The following is a 21,368-nucleotide window of genomic DNA, read 5'->3' on the forward strand; positions in this document are numbered from 1 at the left end:
GTGCCCCAAGTCTAAGTCTGAATATATTTTAACACATTTTGTGGTCAAAGGGTGATAACGTAGGGTGAAAACGTATTAACTTTAATTGTTTACGATATTAAGTATCCCAAAATACTACAATGTATGAAAAACTAAGTTAAATTGCTTTAAAATGAACGGTTCGATACAGGCAGTATTTTGGTGACTCGCAAAGGGTCCTTCTCAAAATGCATGGTGCAACATGCGTTGGATAATTCGAGAACATACTTGCATTCTCCTGTCCCTTCGTTTAAGATCACTGAGCAGAGGCCAGCATGCTCCTGACTTGATAGGCGAAAGACACTTGTAGTTTTGCTCAGGAAATATCACCTAAAGTCTATTTAATCGTAAAAATAAGTGGGTAACCTTTCGATTTAATCTTATTTGAACAGTTTAGGATTTTTATCTTGAGGCCTTGCGTTTTCTAATCCAAACCAGTTTCCCACACGTCCTACCACAATGTTGAGCATTGCAAGAACAGCTTCAAGGTCTCTCCCCTCGCAGAACTGCACCAGGAGTGTGTCCATCTTGATAAAGAAGGTAAGGCTAACATTACCAACGACTCATCCCAAGTGTTACTGTTAGAAAAACGTTAAGTTGTCAAGCTAACCCGTTACGACGATGTTACCTAAGATTACAAAACAGTTAGAGCTAGCTAGTTTGCTAACGATTACAGTGTAACTGGCTAGGCAATTGTGATGGAGGCTGGCTAATCCACGATTATGGTTATGATGTGACATTCATGGAAGGCTCTCACGAGCCTTGGATAAAGTCACTACAATATTACTCTAGCTGGTATGGGAAACTGGGGTTTACAGTTATTACCTGGGCGCTAGTGAGTGTCAAGCGAGCTAGTTTAAATGTCCTATCTTACGTGATCCAAGCTAGCTCCCTATCCGTGACGCAACCTCATTTGCAGCTTGCAAGAGATATCGAGCTTGGTTACGGATATTTTTCAATTTAGTAAAGCATTGGTTATCAAGTGATTGCATCGATTAAGTTCCCGTCTTAGAATTTCGTCAAACGAGTATTGTTTGTTACCATCCTGCAATAAATAGCGAGGGACCTGGCTACCTAGTTAACATATCTCTTCATACTTTTAACGTTTAATTTGCCAATATTGTAGGGTAGCAATATAGCTAAATGTCGCTAACGTTGACGCTAGAACAGCACGTATGGCAGCACTTTTTACCCGCATAATAGCCCGGTTTTAAATGAATGAACTGGCTACGACGTCATTCATTGTCCCCCTCACGTGAAGAGAGCACCGATGACCTTCGATGTGGTGTCCCTGACTTCAGCCCTCCCCCCAAATGGGAACACAACTGCCCCTCCATGTACAGGACATGTGCACGGAAGCAGACACGCCTCACACAAATTTGAATAAAAACAATGTTTTATTTTGTCAAGCTGTTAGTTATGTGAGCATGTGCCCACTTCAAAGCTCAATGTTGTCAGGTCCAACTGTTGATCTGACAGTTAAGCGATAATTTAATATATAATCAAAACATGGAACGTGTGACATATTTTCATTAAATGTGTTTTTCCGTCTTTTCCAGGCTTGCTGGAATGGATTCCAACAGGACACCCTTAGAGCCATGGCCAGAAGAGACTATGCGTGCGTTTCTTTGTAACCAGGTGTAAATTCTGCATGTGAATGTGTTAGTACAACGTGAGACTATGTTGTAGCACTAACTGTGACAGTGTGTCTTACAGCTCCGAGGCCATCAAAGGCTCAGTTATCGGAATTGACTTAGGAACCACCAACTCCTGTGTGGCCGTCATGGAAGGCAAGCAGGCTAAGGTCAGCAAGAGAACATTGATGGGGGACTGTTTGTTGCCTGAGAGTTTTCTAGATTCTTAAAGGTTGTGTGTTCCAGGTACTAGAGAATGCAGAGGGCACGAGGACCACCCCCTCTGTTGTGGCATTCACAGCTGATGGAGAGAGACTGGTGGGCATGCCTGCCAAGAGGCAGGCCGTGACCAACCCCAACAACACATTGTATGCCACCAAGCGGCTCATCGGGCGCCGCTACGACGACGCAGAGGTCCAGAAAGACATGTGAGTGGAAGAGTATAAACCTACAGAGTTCTATGCTTAAATATTTACCTGCTGATACAACTTGTCCATATTTCCACACACAAGCTAATCTTTTGCCAATGGTTCTTGAAGTTATCATTAGAAACATCATATACAAATCTAATAAATTCTTGATAATTTTTTTAAATGGGTATGGTACGTTGAAGGAATTTGTACAACTTCCTGCATAGTATTAGGCGGCAGCCATGTCTTCATGTCACGAAGTTCATAATTTTACAGTTTTACAGTCAAATCTACACAAAAAAGGCAAGCAGGGAAGCTTTCAAGAGATATGGGAATTCTGCTTTTTGCACCTAAAATAGAAACGTGAGCAAAGGCAGCAATCGGTATCGAATCAACAGACGTTCAATTTACTGTAGGTAGCAGGGGAAGAATACAAACAACGAAAATCACCAGTTAACCTAATTTAAATTAGCAAGAACTATAGACTAATACAATAACAGGGTTAAATGAACTGACAACATAAGTTATACGATTTACGCTCCAGTTCAAGGACGCACACACGCAATCTCAACTGCGGTGTGAAGCGCGTGTCCGTGCTATTCTCCGACATGCACTCTAACAATCACTGATGATAGAGGGCTTAAATTTTGTTCAGCCGTATTTCTGATACCGAAATGGTTGTTCAAGGTAGGTAATTATACAATGAGTGAATAACCGTAATTCTTAAACACAGTGACAACATCTTAAACATTCAGCGTCATGTCCTCCCTGAATAAAAGGTTTTGAAAGTCTTCACTAAAACTGATTAAGTGTGGGATCCCTATATTTCAAATTGTTTAATTGAACCTTTCTGGTGCTTCAAAATCCATTGAATATACGCTTAAGAGTCCATCCCACCAGCCATGTTTCGTGGATGTAATTTAATCCTGCTGTAGCGTAAAATACATGGCATTTTGGGGATTATCCCCATTATCCTTAATCTGTGTTTTGGAACCTGACCCTTAGGATACTAGTGAGGACAGTACCAGTCCCAGGGGGGTGACAAAGTGTGACAGGATGTTGTGATGTGTGTCTACAGAAAGAACGTGCCCTACAAGATTGTGCGTGCATCCAATGGTGATGCATGGGTGGAGGCCCATGGGAAGCTGTACTCCCCCAGCCAGGCTGGAGCCTTTGTCCTGATAAAGATGAAGGAGACTGCAGGTAAGGCATCATTATTAACCCTAATCCAATTGCCAGGGCTATAACAGTATGAATATACAGTGTACCTGATTCCAACGTGTGTGTGTGTGTGTGTGTGTGTATGTTTCAGAGAATTACCTGGGTCACAGTGTGAAGAACGCTGTGGTGACTGTACCAGCCTACTTTAACGACTCACAGAGACAAGTAAGGATACACACTCACTCTTGGCTTGTTGTAGACACACACAAACTGATGAATTGGTAAAGGAAAAGGTAAAAAGTTGATAATGTAGCAAATTTTGTCTCTGCAAAATGTTATCAGGTTTCACAGTAACTAACCTTTACATAAAGTTCTAAGTTCTTGGAATAAGCCATTAGGTGCCCTTCCTCATGAGTTCTGTATTAACAAATCTATATTATAGTTTTCAATTAAAACAACTTAATTGATAAAAGATGAGAACATCTCTCGACAGTTTTGCGTGATTGTTGTTTCCAGGCTACCAAGGATGCTGGTCAGATTTCTGGTCTTAACGTGCTGCGTGTAATCAACGAGCCTACTGCTGCTGCCCTGGCCTATGGCCTGGAGAAGACCCAGGATAAGATGTGAGTTTTATTTTAATTTGTTCACATACAGACTCACACAAACACAAGATGTCACTAGCGCCTCGATTCTTTAAAGTAACTGACTGACTCCCACTGTCTGGGCTTGCGTTGCAGCATCGCCGTGTACGATCTGGGCGGCGGCACCTTCGACATCTCCATCCTGGAGATCCAGAAGGGTGTGTTTGAGGTCAAGTCCACCAATGGAGACACCTTCTTGGGAGGAGAGGACTTCGATCAGCACCTCCTCACACACATTGTTAAGGAGTTCAAGAGGGAGGTGAGTAAGAGGAGTATGAGGAAGAATAACCTTACAGCTGGGATGTTCAACCCTGGTCCTCAGGGACCCCCTGTACTGCATGTTTTAGATGTTTCCCTGCTCCAGCACACGTGATTCAAATGAATGGTTATCAGGCTGCCACAGAGTTTGATAACCACCCATTCATTTGACTCAGGTGTGTTGGAGCAGGGAAACATCTAAAACATATAGGACAGTGGACCCTGAGGACAAGGATTGAACACCCCCGCACTACAGCGACTGTAGAGGAGGTAAACAAACGTTTAAACATGTGTTGGATGCTTGCAGAGTGGCGTGGACCTGACCAAAGACAGCATGGCCCTGCAGAGAGTCAGAGAGGCGGCAGAGAAGGCAAAGTGTGAGCTGTCATCCTCGCTGCAGGTGACTAGGACACACACGTTCACGCCCTTAGAACAAGTTGGAGCAGGTGTTGGATACAGGACTGACTCAAGAGAACTCTTCCTCCTTCCCTAGACTGACATCAACCTGCCCTACTTGACCATGGACGCGTCCGGCCCCAAGCACCTGAACATGAAGATGACCCGCTCCCAGTTTGAAGGCATTGTGGCCGACCTGATCCGCCGCACCGTGGCGCCGTGCCAGAAGGCCATGCAGGATGGCGAGGTCGCCAAGGGTGACATCGGCGAAGTGCTGCTAGTAGGGGGCATGTCCCGCATGCCTAAGGTGAGAGACTACTCTAGCTTAGCACTCCACTTACCCTTTGGCATGGTGGATGCCAAACATGTATGGAGTCCGACAATAAGATTGTTGTATGGAGTCTTAGAATAAGATTGTTGGATTGTAGGTGTGTGTGTGTACCGCGTCACTCTACATTTAGTCATTTAGCAGACGCTCTTACTGTAAGTGACTTACTGTAAGTACCAGGACATTCCCCCGAGGCAAGTAGGGTGAAGTGCTTTGCTCAAGGACACAACGTAATTTTGCATTGACAGGAATCGAACCGGCAACATTCTGATTACTAGGGCTGTCCCCGACTAAGATTTTCTTTGGTCGACCAATACTCGACTAAACGTCTGAAAATCGACTAATCGAAATTTGAAACGCTTTTTTTTTTTTTTCTTCACTAAAAAACAAAAAGGTTCGAACATTTTCCCGATCTGACTCAATGGCTGCTGGACATTGCCGATTCAGCCGCTAATAACCTACTAATAATAAGACTCGTATCACCAGTCCTGTTGTAACGGAATGCCGATGGTATTTAGTATCTCACAATGTACTACAAATTTAAAATATTGTTTGTTTAACATGCAAATCATCAGAGCGCGCTTATCACTGCCTGAACTTGCAGCATGCGAACTTACGTAGAAGCTGAGTGGGGAACGGTGCAACAGAGAAAGATTTTGTTGTCTTGGCCGGAGAAGATAATGTCATTCGATTTGGATGTGATTCTTATAATGGGCATATTCATTTTTCAACCCAGCGCGTTAGCATTAGTGAAGTAGGCCTAGGCCAACTTACGTTTTTCAGGTGGTAGGCTACATCATATTTGACGTCTATGAAAAATAAACCGTTGTTGGCAGAGTTTGCATTCAACGTTTTTCGAGTCACCCGGTACTTTGTAAATGTAAATGTACTTTAATGAAATGCTGACATACCACAGATTTCTTTGCCATTTTGACTAATAACACCGACAAAGTAGGCTATGGCAGAGTTTGTAGTTCGGCAGCCAATTGTGCTCGTGCAAAATACCAAAACAAAGCGCAGATTAACGAAAGGGAAAACAGTAACACCTTTTCTTTTAAATTATATATTTTTAGAGTTGCTTTATTTGTCTTAAATAATATAATCTACAATTTCTGAAGAACATTTAGTTAATTCAGCAATGATGACACAAGCGGGAATCAGATACTCATACTGCCATACGGCAGCTCGACTAAAACAATCTTAGTCGACCAAGAGCATATCGACCAGAAAATCCACTAGTCGACTGAGTGGGGACAGCCCTACTGATTACTAGCCCGATTACCTAACCACTTAGCCACCTGACTCCCCTAATGGCTACCTACCGGACAGAAGCACTAATATGCAGAATACAAGAAAGGGTTTGATACCGGGCTTACCTGATCCACCGGGTCTGTTAATGAGACCAGACTGTCCCAGCTCTGGGTCTGTGGTGCTCTGTCTGTGAGCCAAGGCTCTGCTGTGTGATTGGAGGTATGTTAACCTCCTCCTCCCACCTAGGTTCAACAGACCGTCCAGGATCTGTTTGGCCGCGCCCCCTCCAAGTCTGTCAACCCGGACGAGGCCGTCGCCATTGGAGCCGCCATCCAAGGCGGAGTCCTGGCCGGTGATGTCACAGATGTGCTCCTGTTGGACGTGACGCCCCTGTCGCTGGGCATCGAGACCCTGGGAGGGGTGTTCACCAAGCTCATCAACAGGAACACCACCATCCCCACCAAGAAGGGCCAGGTGAGGGGGAAACACACACACCTTTCATAGATCCTCCTCACCAAGGAGAGAAACACATTTACATTTATTCATTTAGCAGATTCTTTTATCCAAAGTGACTTTCAAGAGAGCTTTACAAAAAGTGCATAGGTCAATGATCATAAACGGAAAGATAGCCCCAAACATTGCGGGTAGCCAAGACATGAAGCATACATTGAAAAAAGCAAATGAGTGCCAATGGCTAAAACCAGAAGAGCATGTAGTTAAACAGATTACAATTAAACAACATGATCCTCGAGAGTGCTAGTGTTCCTGGAGAAAATCAAGCAACAATAATATAATTCACAGCGAGTACAAATAGTTAAATCAGTTACAACTAACGGACAAGAGCAACACGTCCCTCAATAATTGTCATTGTGTTCCTGGAGGAAGTAAGCTAACATCTGATCCAACAATCTTTCTTAAATACTGTTGTACTCACGGAACAAGTGCGTCTTTAGCCTTTTCTTGAAGGTCGAGAGACAGTATCTCTGATGGAGGTGGGGAGATGATTCCACCATTGGGGGGCCAGACAGGAGAAGGGTTGGGTTGGGAGCGGGCACTCTTGAGAGGTGGGACCACCAGACGGTTGTCAGAAGAACACCGAAGGCGGCGGGTGGGGTGTAAGGCTGGACAAAAGACTTGATGTAGTCAGGTGCAGTCCCGTTCACCGCTCGGAAGGTCAGTACCAGCGTCTTAATTCTGATGCGGGCCGTGATGTGTAGCCAGTGGAGGGAGATTAAGAGCGGGGTGACATGGGAGCGTCTGGGTAGGTTGAAGATCAGGCGTGCTGCTGCGTTCTGAATCCTCTGCAGAGGGCGGGTTGCACATGCTGGGAAACCGGCGGGAAGCAAGTTGAAGTAGTCCAACTTGGAGACAACAACTGCTTTGACTAGCAGCTGGGTGGAATGCTCAGACAGGAATCTCCTGATCTTCTGGATGTTGTAGAGGGTGAATCTACACGACCGGGAGACTGCAGCAATGTGGGCCGTGAGGGTGTGCTTGTCATCCATGGTAACCCCGAGGTTCCTGGCAGAGGATGAAAGGGTCCCCGTTGCAGATCTCAGGGTGATTGAGAGATCGTGGGAGATGGAGGGTTTGGCCGGGATGATGAGAAGTTCAGTTTTGGCGAGGTTCAGCTGGAGGTGGTGCTTGGTCATCCAGGCGGAGATGTCTGTGAGGCAGGCCTCGATTCTAGCTGAGATCCCCGGATCGGTCGGGGGGAATGACAGGTATAGCTGCGTGTCGTCAGCGTAGCAGTGGTAGGAGAAGCCATGGGAGGTGATGATCGGTCCAAGTGAGGTGGTGTACAGGGAGAAGAGGAGGGGTCCAAGGACAGAGCCCTGTGGGGAATCCAGTCCGTCTTTGGACTTGCGCCATAACCTCTCAACTGCCCGAAGGTTGGATCGTTCTTCACAAAGAACATCCGTGAGCCACGGGCAGGAGGGAGAAAATCGTGCAGGCCTGGTTGACAGGGGACGGTGTCAAGTGATGCAGTTAATGTAGATATCAGGGTGTTGGTGGCAGTGTCGGTGGGGAGAGACGTGAACTCGTCAATGGGAGGGAGGGAGGATGTTACAATGGAGGGGGATATGGAGCAGAGATTACGGCGGAAAGTTGCGAGGGTAGTGATCAGAAATGTGTAGTGGGGTTACAGAGGTTAAGTCAGTGATGCAGCTGCGTGTCAGGATGAGGTCAAGCTGTTTTCCTGCCTTGTGGGTCGCCGGTGTGTTCAGCAGCGTCAGGTCGAAGGAAGTCAGATGAGACATGAAGTCGGCGGCCTGTGTTCCTTCGAGGTGGATGTTGAAGTCCCCAAGGAGTATCAGTGGTGTTCCATCATCCGGGAGGACGCTGACGAGCATGTCCAGCTCCTCCACAAAGTCGGCTGGTGGGCGATAGAGGACAACTAAGAATGCTTTGATAGGATCAGTTGGCATCACATAATGTTGTTCAAATGATTTGGCAGTGACAGTGTGTGGTGGATGTGGAGAAAGGAGCAAAACTGTCCCACCACCTCGCTCGGTTGAGCGAGGTGAGTGAGAGAACGAGTGGTTGACGGAGAGAGCAGCTGGAGTTGCCGTTTTCTCTGGGCGGATCCATGTCTCTGTCAGCGCAAGGGCGTGAAGAGAAGCATGGGATGCAAACGCCGGGATGAAGTCTGCCTTGTTCACAGCAGACTGGCAGTTCCAGAGCCCTATAGAAAGAGAGGGCAGGTGTAGAAAATCTGGATAGGTAGTGAAGGTTAGAAGTGGACCTTTTTATACTTAATAACATAACATGTTCTAGGTAGATTAGAATACAGATAGGGTGATACTTATCAGAAGAGGTGATCCGCCTTCGTCGGCCATCCTCGGTGGACTCCTGCAGGTAGACTCCCTGTCTTTGTCCGACCGATTCTTTGTGCGCCGAGGCTGCCGCTGCAGGGCTAGGTTGCCTTAAATATGCTACGAGCCGCATGTTACAGTCAAGAGTAGGTGGCGCAAAGTTTTTTTTGTAAGTCGTCGAGTGTTTATTTACCTAGGTTATCCAGAAGTCAGAGAAAATTTACAAATGAGCTGTTTCGTCAATAAAATAAGCACATTTTCAGTAACTACACTGCCCATTTCTCGTCACATTTGAATTCAGATGCTGATTTACATGTACTGTTTAGCTGAAATATGAATTGTAAAAACTTACAGCAATGGCGGTCAAAGGATTCTGTTTGTCCTGTTTATCACGGCAACCCCGCCCCTGACGCAAGCGGTTCTTAATACTGACCAATCACAGCCAAGGGGGCATCCGGAATTACGACAGATAGTTCGAAAATTCAGGAGGTGCACATCGAGCTCTCCGAGGGCTCTCAGAGAGGGTGTTCCCATTTGTCCGTTTTTTGGAAAACGGAGAAGCATATATCAGCCTACAGTTCTCAAAGACGCACACACGCAATCTCAACTGCGTTGTGAAGCGTGTGTCAGTGCAATTTTCCGACATGCACTCTAACAATCACTGCTGATAGACGGCCTAAGATTTTGTACAGCCTAATTTCTGATACCGTGGTGGCAGAAATTTTGCCATAGAGGAAACACTGCACTATATATTATCATTCCAGGTTAAGAATACTAATGGAGGCTGCGTTGGAAATCGTAAATCAAACTTTTGTCATTATTTTGAGTGGAAATTTCATTTGCATTTGTAGAGGTGTATTCGTGCACGTCGGGCTGGCCCTCACAGCGGAACAACAGTTTAGTGGCCACTCTGTCCATTCGCGCACCTCACAGTTGCGTATTGATCAGACAAGAAGACACGCTTATCAACTCGATTACTATTGATCAAAACAGAACGAGGGTTCGGCTGTAGCCTACTTGAAACATACTATTGAGAACATATTCGCTGACATCCATTGCATGCGTGATGAACACAGCTTTTTTTCTTTTCATAGCAGACTTTTTTTTTGCCTTTGGCGCTCGGGATTTGTCATTGGCGCTCGGGATTTGTCATTGGCGCTCGGGATTTGTCATTGGCGCTCTGGAAAACGGCTTTGGCGCGCGCCACCATTTTCTCTATGCAGGAAAAACCCTGAGTACAGGGACATTCCCCCGAGGCAAGTAGGGTGAAGTGCCTTGCCCAGGGACACAACGTAATTTTGCACGGCCGGGAATCAGACTGGCAACCTTCTGATTGGTAGCCTGATTCCCTAACCGCTCAGCCATCTGCCCGCCTTGGATCAGAAGACTTATATTAAAAAAGGATATTCTTGAAAACTACTGTCGAACTAATAAGATAATAAACCGGTCTAGGCATTACAGAAAACATTAAAACGACTAAACGCACGTGGAAGAAAAATGCACGTGGTGTGAACAATGGCTAGCCTGGCTAACACACCGAGCAGGCTAACTTAGACATAGCAACGAAATAGCTAGCAAAAACCTATGATGAACTAGCTAGCAACACATTAATTCCCACTCGCCAAATCCTTGAATCAACTACGCAGTTCTTTTCTTCTTTTCTATACTTCTCTTATCTTTTGTCAAGATAGTATAATGTACACCACTTATTATTAAATGAAAATAAAACATATATGTATATCACTTTTCTTGGTTCACGTTCAGCTTTCACTCTTCGTTTTAACATCTTTTTTATTCGTGCTCACGTTCGTTCACCTCAAGCGTGGGGAGTGAGCCTACAACACACCGTGAGCTGATTGGCATAAATTCAAGTGTTCATCATTACATTTCTAAAACGTGATTGGCTTATTCTAAATAATTTGTTTAGTTAGAAAATAAATATTTTGCTCAAATTAACCTTTAGATTTAAACATTTAAAATAACAAATAAATCATTTGTAACCTGGTCTTTTTTTACTGGGTTACACTCGGCTATCAACGACCCGCGGTCTAGCTAATCGATGTCACGTCAAGTACCCGAAACTACTACAACAATAGATCCTAACGTACCTATTATACTAGTAGATCCCAATCTGCTCGACCCGTGAAACTAAGTTACTAATGACCAATTAATGTAAATAAACTCTTGCTACTTACAGTTAGATGACATACACAAGGTTTATTCAACAATAACACTGCGCTCAGACACACACCCCTCACAGCCACCCCCAAGAAGTCTGGATGCTCATATTCACATTCTTCAGTGTGAATATGGCATGGCCCCCTCCTCCTAAACAAAGGCACCCTAACCCCCCTCCCCCTCCAGGTGTTCTCCACAGCGGCTGATGGTCAGACCCAGGTAGAGATCAAGGTGTGCCAGGGAGAGCGAGAGATGGCCGCTGACAACAAGATCCTAGGCCAATTCACGCTGGTGGGCCTACCCCCCGCTCCCCGTGGCGTCCCCCAGATTGAGGTGACCTTTGACATCGACGCCAACGGCATCGTCCACGTGTCTGCCAAGGACAAGGGCACTGGCCGCGAGCAACAGAGTAAGTAGGCTGCGCACGTGCAAGAACCTGAGAAACAACACTCAGACATCAACAACCAAACATGTTCTCTGATGGATGTCTCTGACTGCTCGTGTCTTCTAGGGCAGTGGTTCCCAACCCTGGTCCTCAGGGCACCCCTGTCCTGCATGTTTTAGATGTTTCCCTGCTCCAACACACCTGGTTCAAATGAATGGTCATAAGCAGGCTTCTGCAGAGCTGTATAACGACCCATTCATTTGAATCAGGTGTGTTGGAGCAGGGAAACATCTAAAACATGCAGGACAGGTGTTCCCTGAGGACCAGGGTTGGGAACCACTGTTTTAGGCCAGGGGTGTCAAACCCTGGTTCTCGAGGGCCAGGGTTTGACACCCCTGCCCTAGAACAGTTGTTTTAGGGTAATGATTGACCACTGGGAACAAAGAATATTGGGTAACTTCGACAAAGTATCTCTGCCATGTCTAAGTTTATAACCAACCTACTCTCATCCTGCTCTGCTCCCTTTCTCCTCCCCTTCTCTTCCTCCTTTCCTCTGAACCCCCCGTCCTTTCCTCCTTCAGTCGTGATCCAGTCTTCCGGAGGCCTCAGCAAAGACGACATTGAGAACATGATTAAAAACGCTGAGAAGTACGCCGAAGAGGACAGGAGGAGGAAGGTAGAAGACGCCACAACCTGGAGACGGTCCATAGATCATTGAGACTTTAAATTATTACTTTGTTTCTTGTATCTAGTTGACAGTGTCTAATCCGTCTGATGTTGCTGGGGTTTAGGACCGTGTGGAGGCTGTCAACATGGCGGAGGGTATCGTCCATGACACCGAGTCCAAGATGGAAGAGTTCAAGGACCAGCTTCCAGCTGATGAGGTATGGCTAGAGGCTCTTGTCAGTCAGTTTTAGATCTATTAAAGATCCCAGTGTTTCCCACAGACTAGAAAGCAATTTGTGGTGGGGCGACATCCTTAGAAGAGTGTTCCGAGTACACGCAGCAAGTTTGGCGTGAATCCATCAAAGATTTGCTGAGATACAACACAACTTTCTGTTTGGCGGCTCTGCTGCCGATTTCGATTGGCCGTAGCGGACAAACGGTTTCGAAAATCTAAAATCATTTTGATAGTTTGTGTGAGGATTGCATTGACTATAGCTTGTAGCTTGACTACAGGTAGCTAGCGACTGCGCTGTACCTGGCTTCCTTTGCAGTGTCTTACAGTCTCGCTAAACAGAGAACCAGAGACATGACAAGCTTGTCGGCTTTGGCTGGATTCGAACCTCTGACGTTTCCAGGACACCAACTTATCCTAGTGAGCGATTCTCAGTGCTGCAAATCACAGTTCAGTTACTGGGTAAAAATATAAGCAGTTTTTCCTGTGGCAAGCGGTTGTCCGATTTGGCCCAAGTTTAAACAGCTGTAATTCAGTCCTATTTTGACATGTCAAGGTGATTGTGGTCTGAAGATAATCTGTCCCTAATTTGGTGAATATTTTATACATTTTGTAGGAGGATTAGGACAAAAACGTTTTATTAATTCATTCAAAATGGCGGCATCAATTCGGCTGGTATCATAAGTTAACGTGTCAGACACGGGATCACCCCCCTAGAGGTTAGAGGACACATCTACAAAGCACAATAAATCTGACTCTTCTTGAGTATAGATCCCATCCATCCATCCATCATCTTCCGCTTGTCCGGGGGTCGGGTCGCGGGGGCAGCAACCTAAGCAGGGAGGCCCAGACTTTCCTCTCCCCGGCCACTTCCACCAGTTCTTCCTGGGGGACCCCGAGGCGTTCCCAGGCCAGCCGAGAGACATAGTCCCTCCAGCGTGTCCTGGGTCTTCCCCGGGGCCTCTTCCCAGTGGGACGTGCCCAGAACACCTCACCAGGGAGGCGTCCAGGAGGCATCCTTATCAGATGCCCGAGCCACCTCAACTGGCCCCTCTCGACGCTCTAAGGGAGAGCCCGGACACCCTGCGGAGAAAACTCATTTTGTCCGCTTGTATTCGCGATCTCGTTATTTCGGTCACTACCCACAGTTCGTGACCATAGGTGAGGGTAGGAACGTAGATCGACTGGTAAATGGAGAGCTTCGCCTTTCGACTCAGCTCCTTCTTCACCACAACGGACCGATGCAGAGCCCGCATCACTGCGGACGCCGCACCGATCCGCCAGGGAGGCTGAGGAGTGTGATCCCCCTAAAGTTGGAGCACACCCTCCGGTCCCCCTTTTTAAAGAGGGGAACCACCACCCCGGTCTGCCAGTCCAGAGGCACTGTCCCCGATGTCCACGCGATGTTGCAGAGTCGTGCCAACCAAGACAGCCCTACAACATCCAGAGCCTTAAGGAACTCCGGGCGGACCTCATCCACCCCAGGGGCCTTGCCACCGCGGAGCTTTTCAACCACCTCGGCGACCTCAGCCCCAGAGATAGAAGGGCCCCCCCCAATGTCCCCAGACTCTGCCTCCACGTCGGAACGCGTGTTGGTGGGATTAAGGAGGTCTTCAAAGTATTCCTTCCACCGATCCAGGACGTCCCCCATCGAGGTCAGCAGCGCACCATCCCCACCATATACAGCGTTGACAGTGCACTGCTTCCCCCTCCAGAGTCCAGAACCTTTTCGAAGCCGTTCGGCAGTCATTCTTCATGGCCTCGCCGAACTCCTCCCACGCCCGGGTTTTTGCCTCCGCGACCGCCAAAGCCGCATTCCGCTTGGCCTGCCGGTACACATCAGCTGCCTCTGGAGTCCTACCAGACAACAAAGTCCGATAGGCTTCCTTCTTCAGCTTGACGGCTTCCCTCACCTCCGGCGTCCACCACCGAGTCCGAGGGTTACCGCCGCGACATGCACCGACCGCCTTGCGTCCGCAGCTCCGGTCAGCCGCCTCAACAATGGAGGCCCGGAACATGGCCCCTTCGGACTCAATGTCCCCGGCCTCCCCCGAGACATGGTCGAAGCTCTCCCGGAGGTGGGAGTTGAAGCTCCTTCTGACAGGGGATTCTGCCAGCCGTTCCCAGCAGACCCTCACATTACGTTTGGGCCTGCCAGGCCTGACCGGCGTCTTCCCCCACCATCGTAGCCAACTCACCACCAGGTGGTGATCAGTTGACAGCTCCGCCCCTCTCCTCACCCGAGTGTCCAAGACATTCGGCCTCAGATCCGACGACACGACTACAAAGTCTATCATCGAACTGAGACCTCGGGTGTCCTGGTGCCAAGCGCACATATGGACACCCTTATGCTTGTTCGTTATGGACAAGCCGTGTCTAGCACAGAAGTCCAACAACAAAACACCGCTCGGGTTCAGATTGGGGGGGCCGTTCCTCCCAATCACGCCCCTCCAGGTCTCACTGTCATTGCCCACATGAGCATTGAAGTCCCCCAGGAGGACGAGGGAATCTCCGGGAGGAGCGCTTTCCAGCACCCCTCCCAGAGACTCCAAAAAGGGTGGGTACTCTGCACTGCCATTTGGTGCATAAGCACAAACAACAGTGAGGACCCATCCCCCCACCCGAAGGCGGAGGGAGGCTACCCTCTCGTCCACCGGGGTGAACCCCAACGTACAGGCGCCGAACCGAGGGGAAACAAGTATTCCCACCCCAGCTCGACGCCTCTCACCGAGGGCAACTCCAGAGTGGAAGAGAGTCCAGCCCCTCTCAAGGAGACTGGTTCCGGAGCCAATGCTGTGCGTCGAGGCGAGGCCGACTATCTAGCCGTAACTTCTCTACCTCGCGCACCAGCTCCGGCTCCTTTCCCGCCAGCGAGGTGACGTTCCACGTCCCTAGAGCTAGCTTCTGCAGCCGAGGATCGGACCGCCAAGGCCCCCGCCTTCGGCCGCCGCCCGTCTCGCACTGCACCCGACCCCCATGACCCCTCCTGCGGATGGTGAGCCCACTGGAAGGGGGTCCCACGTTGTCTCTTCGGGCTGTGCCCGACCGGGCCCCATGGGAAAAGGCCCGGCCACCAGGCGCTCGCCATCGAGCCCCACCCCCGGGCCTGGCTCCAGGGGGGGCCCCGGTGACCCGCTTCCGGGCAGGGGCAACTGAGAACCATTGTTAGTTTTCTTCATGGTAGTTTTTTGAGCCACGCCTGGTCTGATCCTTCGCCTGGAACCTGTTTGCCTTGGGTGACCCTACCAGGGGCATAAAGCCCCCGACAACATAGCTTCCAGGATCATTAGGACACGCAAACCCCTCCACCGCGGTAAGGTGGTGACTCAGGGAGGCGATCCCCTGATCCCCTGAGAATGAAACATTATCATTACCATTATACTGTTAGACAGCTACTGTGGCATACCTGGCTTCACTAAACAGATAAACCAGTATCATGACATGCTTGATGACTGTGGTTGGGTACAAACCTATGACCGTGCACTTCAGAGGAACCCGTCTTATCCCAGTGAGCTATTCTCACTGCAGGGAAATGCTGTGTTCAGTTACTGTATAAAAAAAAGTAAGCAGTTTCTCCTGTGGGAAGCGTTGTCAGATTTGACCCAAGTATAAAAAGCTGTAATTCTGTCCTATTGACATGTCAAGGTGATTGTGGTCTGAAAATGATTTGATTACATGTCCATGAAAATAGGAGCAACGGCGAACGAGGAGTTTGTTTTTATGAAAATTCCAAATGGCCGACGCCCAAAATGGCGGACACGGGACAATGTGATATATTTAGACTTAGTATGCCACGTAGAATCAGAACAGACCAATCTTGTGATTTATGACAAATCGGTTCAGAAGTTATGATGCAAGAAATCCGATGCACTGGCTAGATGTAGCATCACTATATCTACAAAGCACAATAAATCTGACTTCATGAGTATAAATCCCCTGAGAATGAAACATTATCTTGACCATTATGATTATACTGCTCGACAGCTACTGTCGCATACCTGGCTTCACTAAACAGATAAACCAGTATCATGACATGCTTGAGACTTTGGCTGGATTCGAACCTACGACCTTGCACTTCAAAGGAGCCCGTCTTATCCCAGTGATAAAACGCGCTGAGGGCAGAGAATAACAGAAATGTAGCTAGAATCGACACCTCAAACAAGTTAACCTAGACGCAAACTATACGTCCAATCCAAAAAATAAGGATATTTTCTGAGACCCAAGACACTGCCGAAACCAGAGATGTCCTTTATATTTCTGTGTGGTCACAAATACGACTCTACCGGCAGTTTCAAAATCTTGTTCTTTTTGCTTTCTCTGACGATTTTGTCACCAGATTTGCATTGGTCTCTACGGGGCGAGAGTTGGACTTTGTCTCGCTTTCGTTGGGCTCTGAACAAATGTGTACGTCTGTTGAATTCAACAGACAACTGTCTACGACAGCACAAAATTAGCTATCTATTGATCCATAAATTAAAAGCATGAAGAGCAAAAATTGTGGCAATGCTGGCAAACTAGAAATATTTTTTCAACGACATCCGAAGCTGCCCTCCACTCTAAGCGTTTCAGTCTGCACTCTAGGGTTTCACGTACACACTCATGTAAATCTCAGAAACGGCTTGAAAAAGTCATGAAACATAATCAGTGATATTGAAAAAAGTTGAATAGATATCAAAAAGCTGAATTATTTAGTTTAAATGGTGGCTCTAGCTGAAAGATTGAGGAAGAAGAAGAATTTGGAAGTTGAAGAAGTTTTAAGAAGTTTGAGAGGATTTGAAAGTAAACTCCATTGGAAACCCATGTTAAAAATATTCTGAATATTGATTTATATTAATTCAAGCATAAGAGGTACAAAGCTGAAAAGTCATAGCAGGAATGGCCTGAAACTGCTGAATTTTTTGATAGCTGAACGGTTTTAATAGCTTTAAAGATTTGAAGGCGCTGAAAGGTGCCACGGAAGAAATGGAAGATAAATAATAATAATAAAAATACGTTGAATAAAGATTCAAAGAATAATACTTGGAATGCTGAAGCAGCATTCCAACAATAAGAAGAAGAAAAGGAAGACATACTTAAGGTGGCTTCGCCGCTTTGCGGCTTGGCCACCAATGAATCACACGCACAACCCAAAATACACACATTTAACACCCTATACAAAATTCACACCCCATTTAAGTCCTATCTGCCAGAAACGGAAGAATAGAAATGAGTTCCCTTATCCTGAGACCTGCTTTCTTACCTGCCTGTTTCTATATCTATTTGTCCACCTCACAAGTTGCTTCAGCTGGCTCTCTCACAGCAGCATGTTGGATGCTGTCCTCCTCTCCTACACTTTCTTTCTCAATGCCTAACAAATGTATCTCTTTCTCTCCCTGACCCTGTCTTTCTGCTTGAGCAGCACTGGTTGAAGCCTGAAAATATTTCTGGGGAAATTGTGGGGTGTAGAAGGCTAGTTACTGCACTACTACAGAAGTGTAGTAGTTAGCTAACTCTACAATTTACCGGGCTAGGTCTGAATATAGGAGAAAAACTGAGCTGGTATATGCAGGTAGCAACGCTAGTGCTACCTGCATATACCTAACTATTTAGCTGGTCGGCTCCATGATGCCGGTAAGTAGGGCACGTGAGATTTCTCACCAAAAACAAAGAGGAACCCTCTTGTCTAGCAGATTAGGACATGTTCATAGGTACCTAGCAAAAAGCAACCTCAACTTTCCTAGACTTTTAGCTATGGTACTAATGCTGAGGGCTTGCTGATATCGCCGTCTGTCTAGAATGGCGTATCTATGCGTCGTTGCTAATGTGTGCTGATGTTGTGACTGTGTGTCTATGTGAGAGAGACGTGTGAGTGACCGAGAGACGGAGGGAGAGCAGGGAAAGGAAATGCAGCTGAACAAATACGCTGCGGGTTTTAAATAGCGTGAACAACATTTTTTTAAAGAATAATGAAACGCAATATGTGGCGGCCGGTGTTGATTCTGTGTCTGTAGCTTTAAATGCTATGAGGAAAAAAGAGGTGGGGCTAACTGCCATGCTTTGTCGTTTGCAAGCCATGATGTCTGGAGGAAAAAACAATGTCGCGCTCGCACGGTCGTAGATCATTTTGTCATTGGTGGACCAAATTCTCTGTGTGGGCAAAGCAGATAAAGGGGAGGTAACCTTCCCTATTGTGACGTCACAATAGGGAAATTTTCAAAACCGAGCGTTTGAGCTTTCATTTTCTCAAAGGCGGAGAAGAATACCCAGGGCTTGGTTTTACACCTATCGAAATGTCTAGCCACTGGGGGACCAAGGGCAGGCTAGGGGAACTCATAATAATGTTAAATAACCTTCTAAAGTGAACATTTCATGTCATGGGACCTTTAAGGCAAATTGCAGTTGCAAAGTCAAAACTAAATTGTACACCTACAGTATATATATTGTGTGTGTGTGTGAATATAAAATAAAACTACAAATTGACTATTGACAATCTGTTCTCACCCCTCAAAAAAGTCATGCCTTCCCTTTTCTCCTGTCAGTGTAACAAACTGAAGGAGGAGATCACCAAGGTGCGGGACCTTCTCTCCAGGAAGGACGCAGAGACGGGGGAGAACATCAAACAGGCCGCCACCAACCTCCAGCAGGCCTCACTCAAGCTCTTCGAGATTGCCTACAAGAAGGTACGGTTCCCTGCCTAGCTCAGCACGGAAGGCTGTGATTTGATTGCGGCACTCATTGTTGGGGCTGGAAAAATGCATCCTCCTATCCAACAAGGTGTGATGTGTTGATGCTTGGTGATTATTGACGTTGTGTGTTTGTCCTATAGATGGCGTCAGAGAGGGACGGCAGCGGTGGCAGCAGCAGCTCAGGGCCGTCCTCTGGAGAGGAGAAGAAGGAGGGCCAGCAGTAGAACCTTTTGCCCTGGAGGTTGTCATGAAGACAATGGGGTTATGAACTGGTGGGCTTGGGAGATGCGCCGATGCGTTGTCCTGAGCGATGTTTGCGTTCAAGTCATTCTCACCTATACTGTGTTTTTGCAGTAAAACAATACAGTACAATAATGTCAATGTATGTTTCTCTACCCCCCCTCCACACACACACACACACACACTCTAATTTAATTGTCGATATATATATATATATCATGTATGTTTAAACACCAATTATTTACATCTGATGTGAAGTAGTTTCTGTATTGTTATTTTCTGTCTGCGAGCCCACTGGGTTTTGACCTGGCTCCGTCTCTCGTCAGTCTGAAAATGTTGTGTTCCAGGCCAGCCTGGCCGTAGCTTCTCCTGGTCTCAGCTGTGTGGGGGCCCCTGCCCTGTTAAGCGTAAAGTTACATCTGCCTCTTCTGTACCGAGAGAGAAGTATAGTGATGGACATGGTGGTGAGATACCATAATATGACAAAGCAACAGGCTTGTTTTTTCATTTTTGGGGGTTTTGATTTATATGTTTGAATCTAGAGAAGGGATTGCTGGTGTTCCTGGGATGCATGAGAAGTGTGATTGGCTCGCTCATCACCATGGATACATGTTTAATACTGAAGTCGGTGTATATACATGGGGATCAGAGATATTATGCATCATTTGTAACTGACTGATTAGAAACATGTCCCGTCATCGTCATTTTGCTAGACTACAGAATGAATCTCCTTGATGGCATGTGTTGCCATTAATACAGTATACGTTATTACCTGATGAGTTGCTACTTGACCTACAAAGAGAGCTAGCTAGACAGCTGTTCTTAAAGGTACCCTCTAAGTGGGGTAGTGGGGGCAGCTGATGGGTTTGGGTGGTAGACATGATGATGGATTACATCAGAGTGAAAATCTGTCTCAATTACTGTTGCTGTCTTTTCTAATAAAATTCCAAATTTAAAACTTTTGTTTTCCTGATTTGGGCATGTGTGGTCATATGGTAGAACATGGTAATCCTTACGGATTACATTAAAAGTATGTTTCCAAACCTTTGTGTACTTAATTAGAAAAGAAGAACCCTTTATGGTCCTACAGTAATAACACTTAAGAACAATTGTGTGAATTGTCACAAAATTGCTGCATACAGCCCTACTGCACTTTCATGTTTATTACGTTATATTCAATTGTACCGTATTTGTCAGTACTTTTTATATCATATGTTGAAAGACAACGCATATTTTTAACATTCTATATGTTCATTATACGTTTATTGAATGCACCAGCCTAACATAGTAAATTCCTTGTTTGTGTACACTTTGTGATTTCATTTTTTTTTCTCAAATGCTTACACACGTTTTTTTTTAACTTTTTTTACTACAACTGCACATGCAAAATGCCTCACTTCTCTTTAAAATGAAGCACCGCATTCAAAATATCACAAACACGTCTCAAAAGCACACATTTGTCTCATGTTGCAAACACTTGCCATTATATTACATTTTTGGATACATCATACACACAGTTATTAAAAACCTAAAGCTCTTCTTTCATGAGCTCCTTTGTACATTCATGTAGAAGATTGAAAGTAAATGGCAGAGATTAAAAATTCATGGTAAACTCGAAAACAAGATTGAAACCAAACTTTACTTTACTATAAGCATTTGTGGTTGTGAATACAGTATTACACTGTACAAAAGAAAGAGTGTAGTAGGACAGAAACCAAACCTAATTTTGAAAAATGTTATTACAGAATGGTGTGTGTGAGCCATGAACTGTAGCATACAGTAATATATACTATTTTCTACAATATTGTCAGAATGTCTTCTTACAGTCACTGTACTGTTGCACAGTATGATACAGTAATCCACCAGACTGTGACCAATCATGCAGTGCACTGCAGTCAATGGATGATGATAGATACTTTATTAATCCCGTGGGGAAATTCAGGTATCTCTCAGCTCATACCAACAACAACCACAGACAATATTTACAGACAGGGTTGCCAGGTCTGTGTGACAAAACCAGCGCAATGGCCAATCAAAACCAGCCCTAAACCAGCCCAATGGCCATTAAAACCAGCCCAATATCAGAACT

General features: G+C 46.2%; 1 protein-coding gene across 1 annotated transcript; it reads left to right on the forward strand.

The window, feature by feature from the left end:
• Window positions 1–238: 238 nt before the first annotated feature.
• Window positions 239–20,237, forward strand: hspa9 (heat shock protein 9). Its single transcript, XM_067247383.1, has 16 exons — window positions 239–558; window positions 1,578–1,636; window positions 1,735–1,822; window positions 1,899–2,080; window positions 3,141–3,265; window positions 3,375–3,448; window positions 3,740–3,846; window positions 3,961–4,123; window positions 4,430–4,522; window positions 4,616–4,825; window positions 6,344–6,571; window positions 11,278–11,500; window positions 12,058–12,152; window positions 12,268–12,360; window positions 18,893–19,033; window positions 19,180–20,237. Exons 1-16 carry the CDS (start codon window positions 478–480, stop codon window positions 19,261–19,263), a joined length of 2,046 nt encoding a protein of 681 aa, XP_067103484.1. The 5' UTR covers window positions 239–477; the 3' UTR covers window positions 19,264–20,237.
• Window positions 20,238–21,368: the final 1,131 nt, after the last annotated feature.

The sequence above is a fragment of the Osmerus mordax genome, chromosome 12, assembly GCF_038355195.1.
Source record: "Osmerus mordax isolate fOsmMor3 chromosome 12, fOsmMor3.pri, whole genome shotgun sequence".
In the NCBI taxonomy this organism is placed as follows: Eukaryota; Metazoa; Chordata; class Actinopteri; order Osmeriformes; family Osmeridae; genus Osmerus; species Osmerus mordax.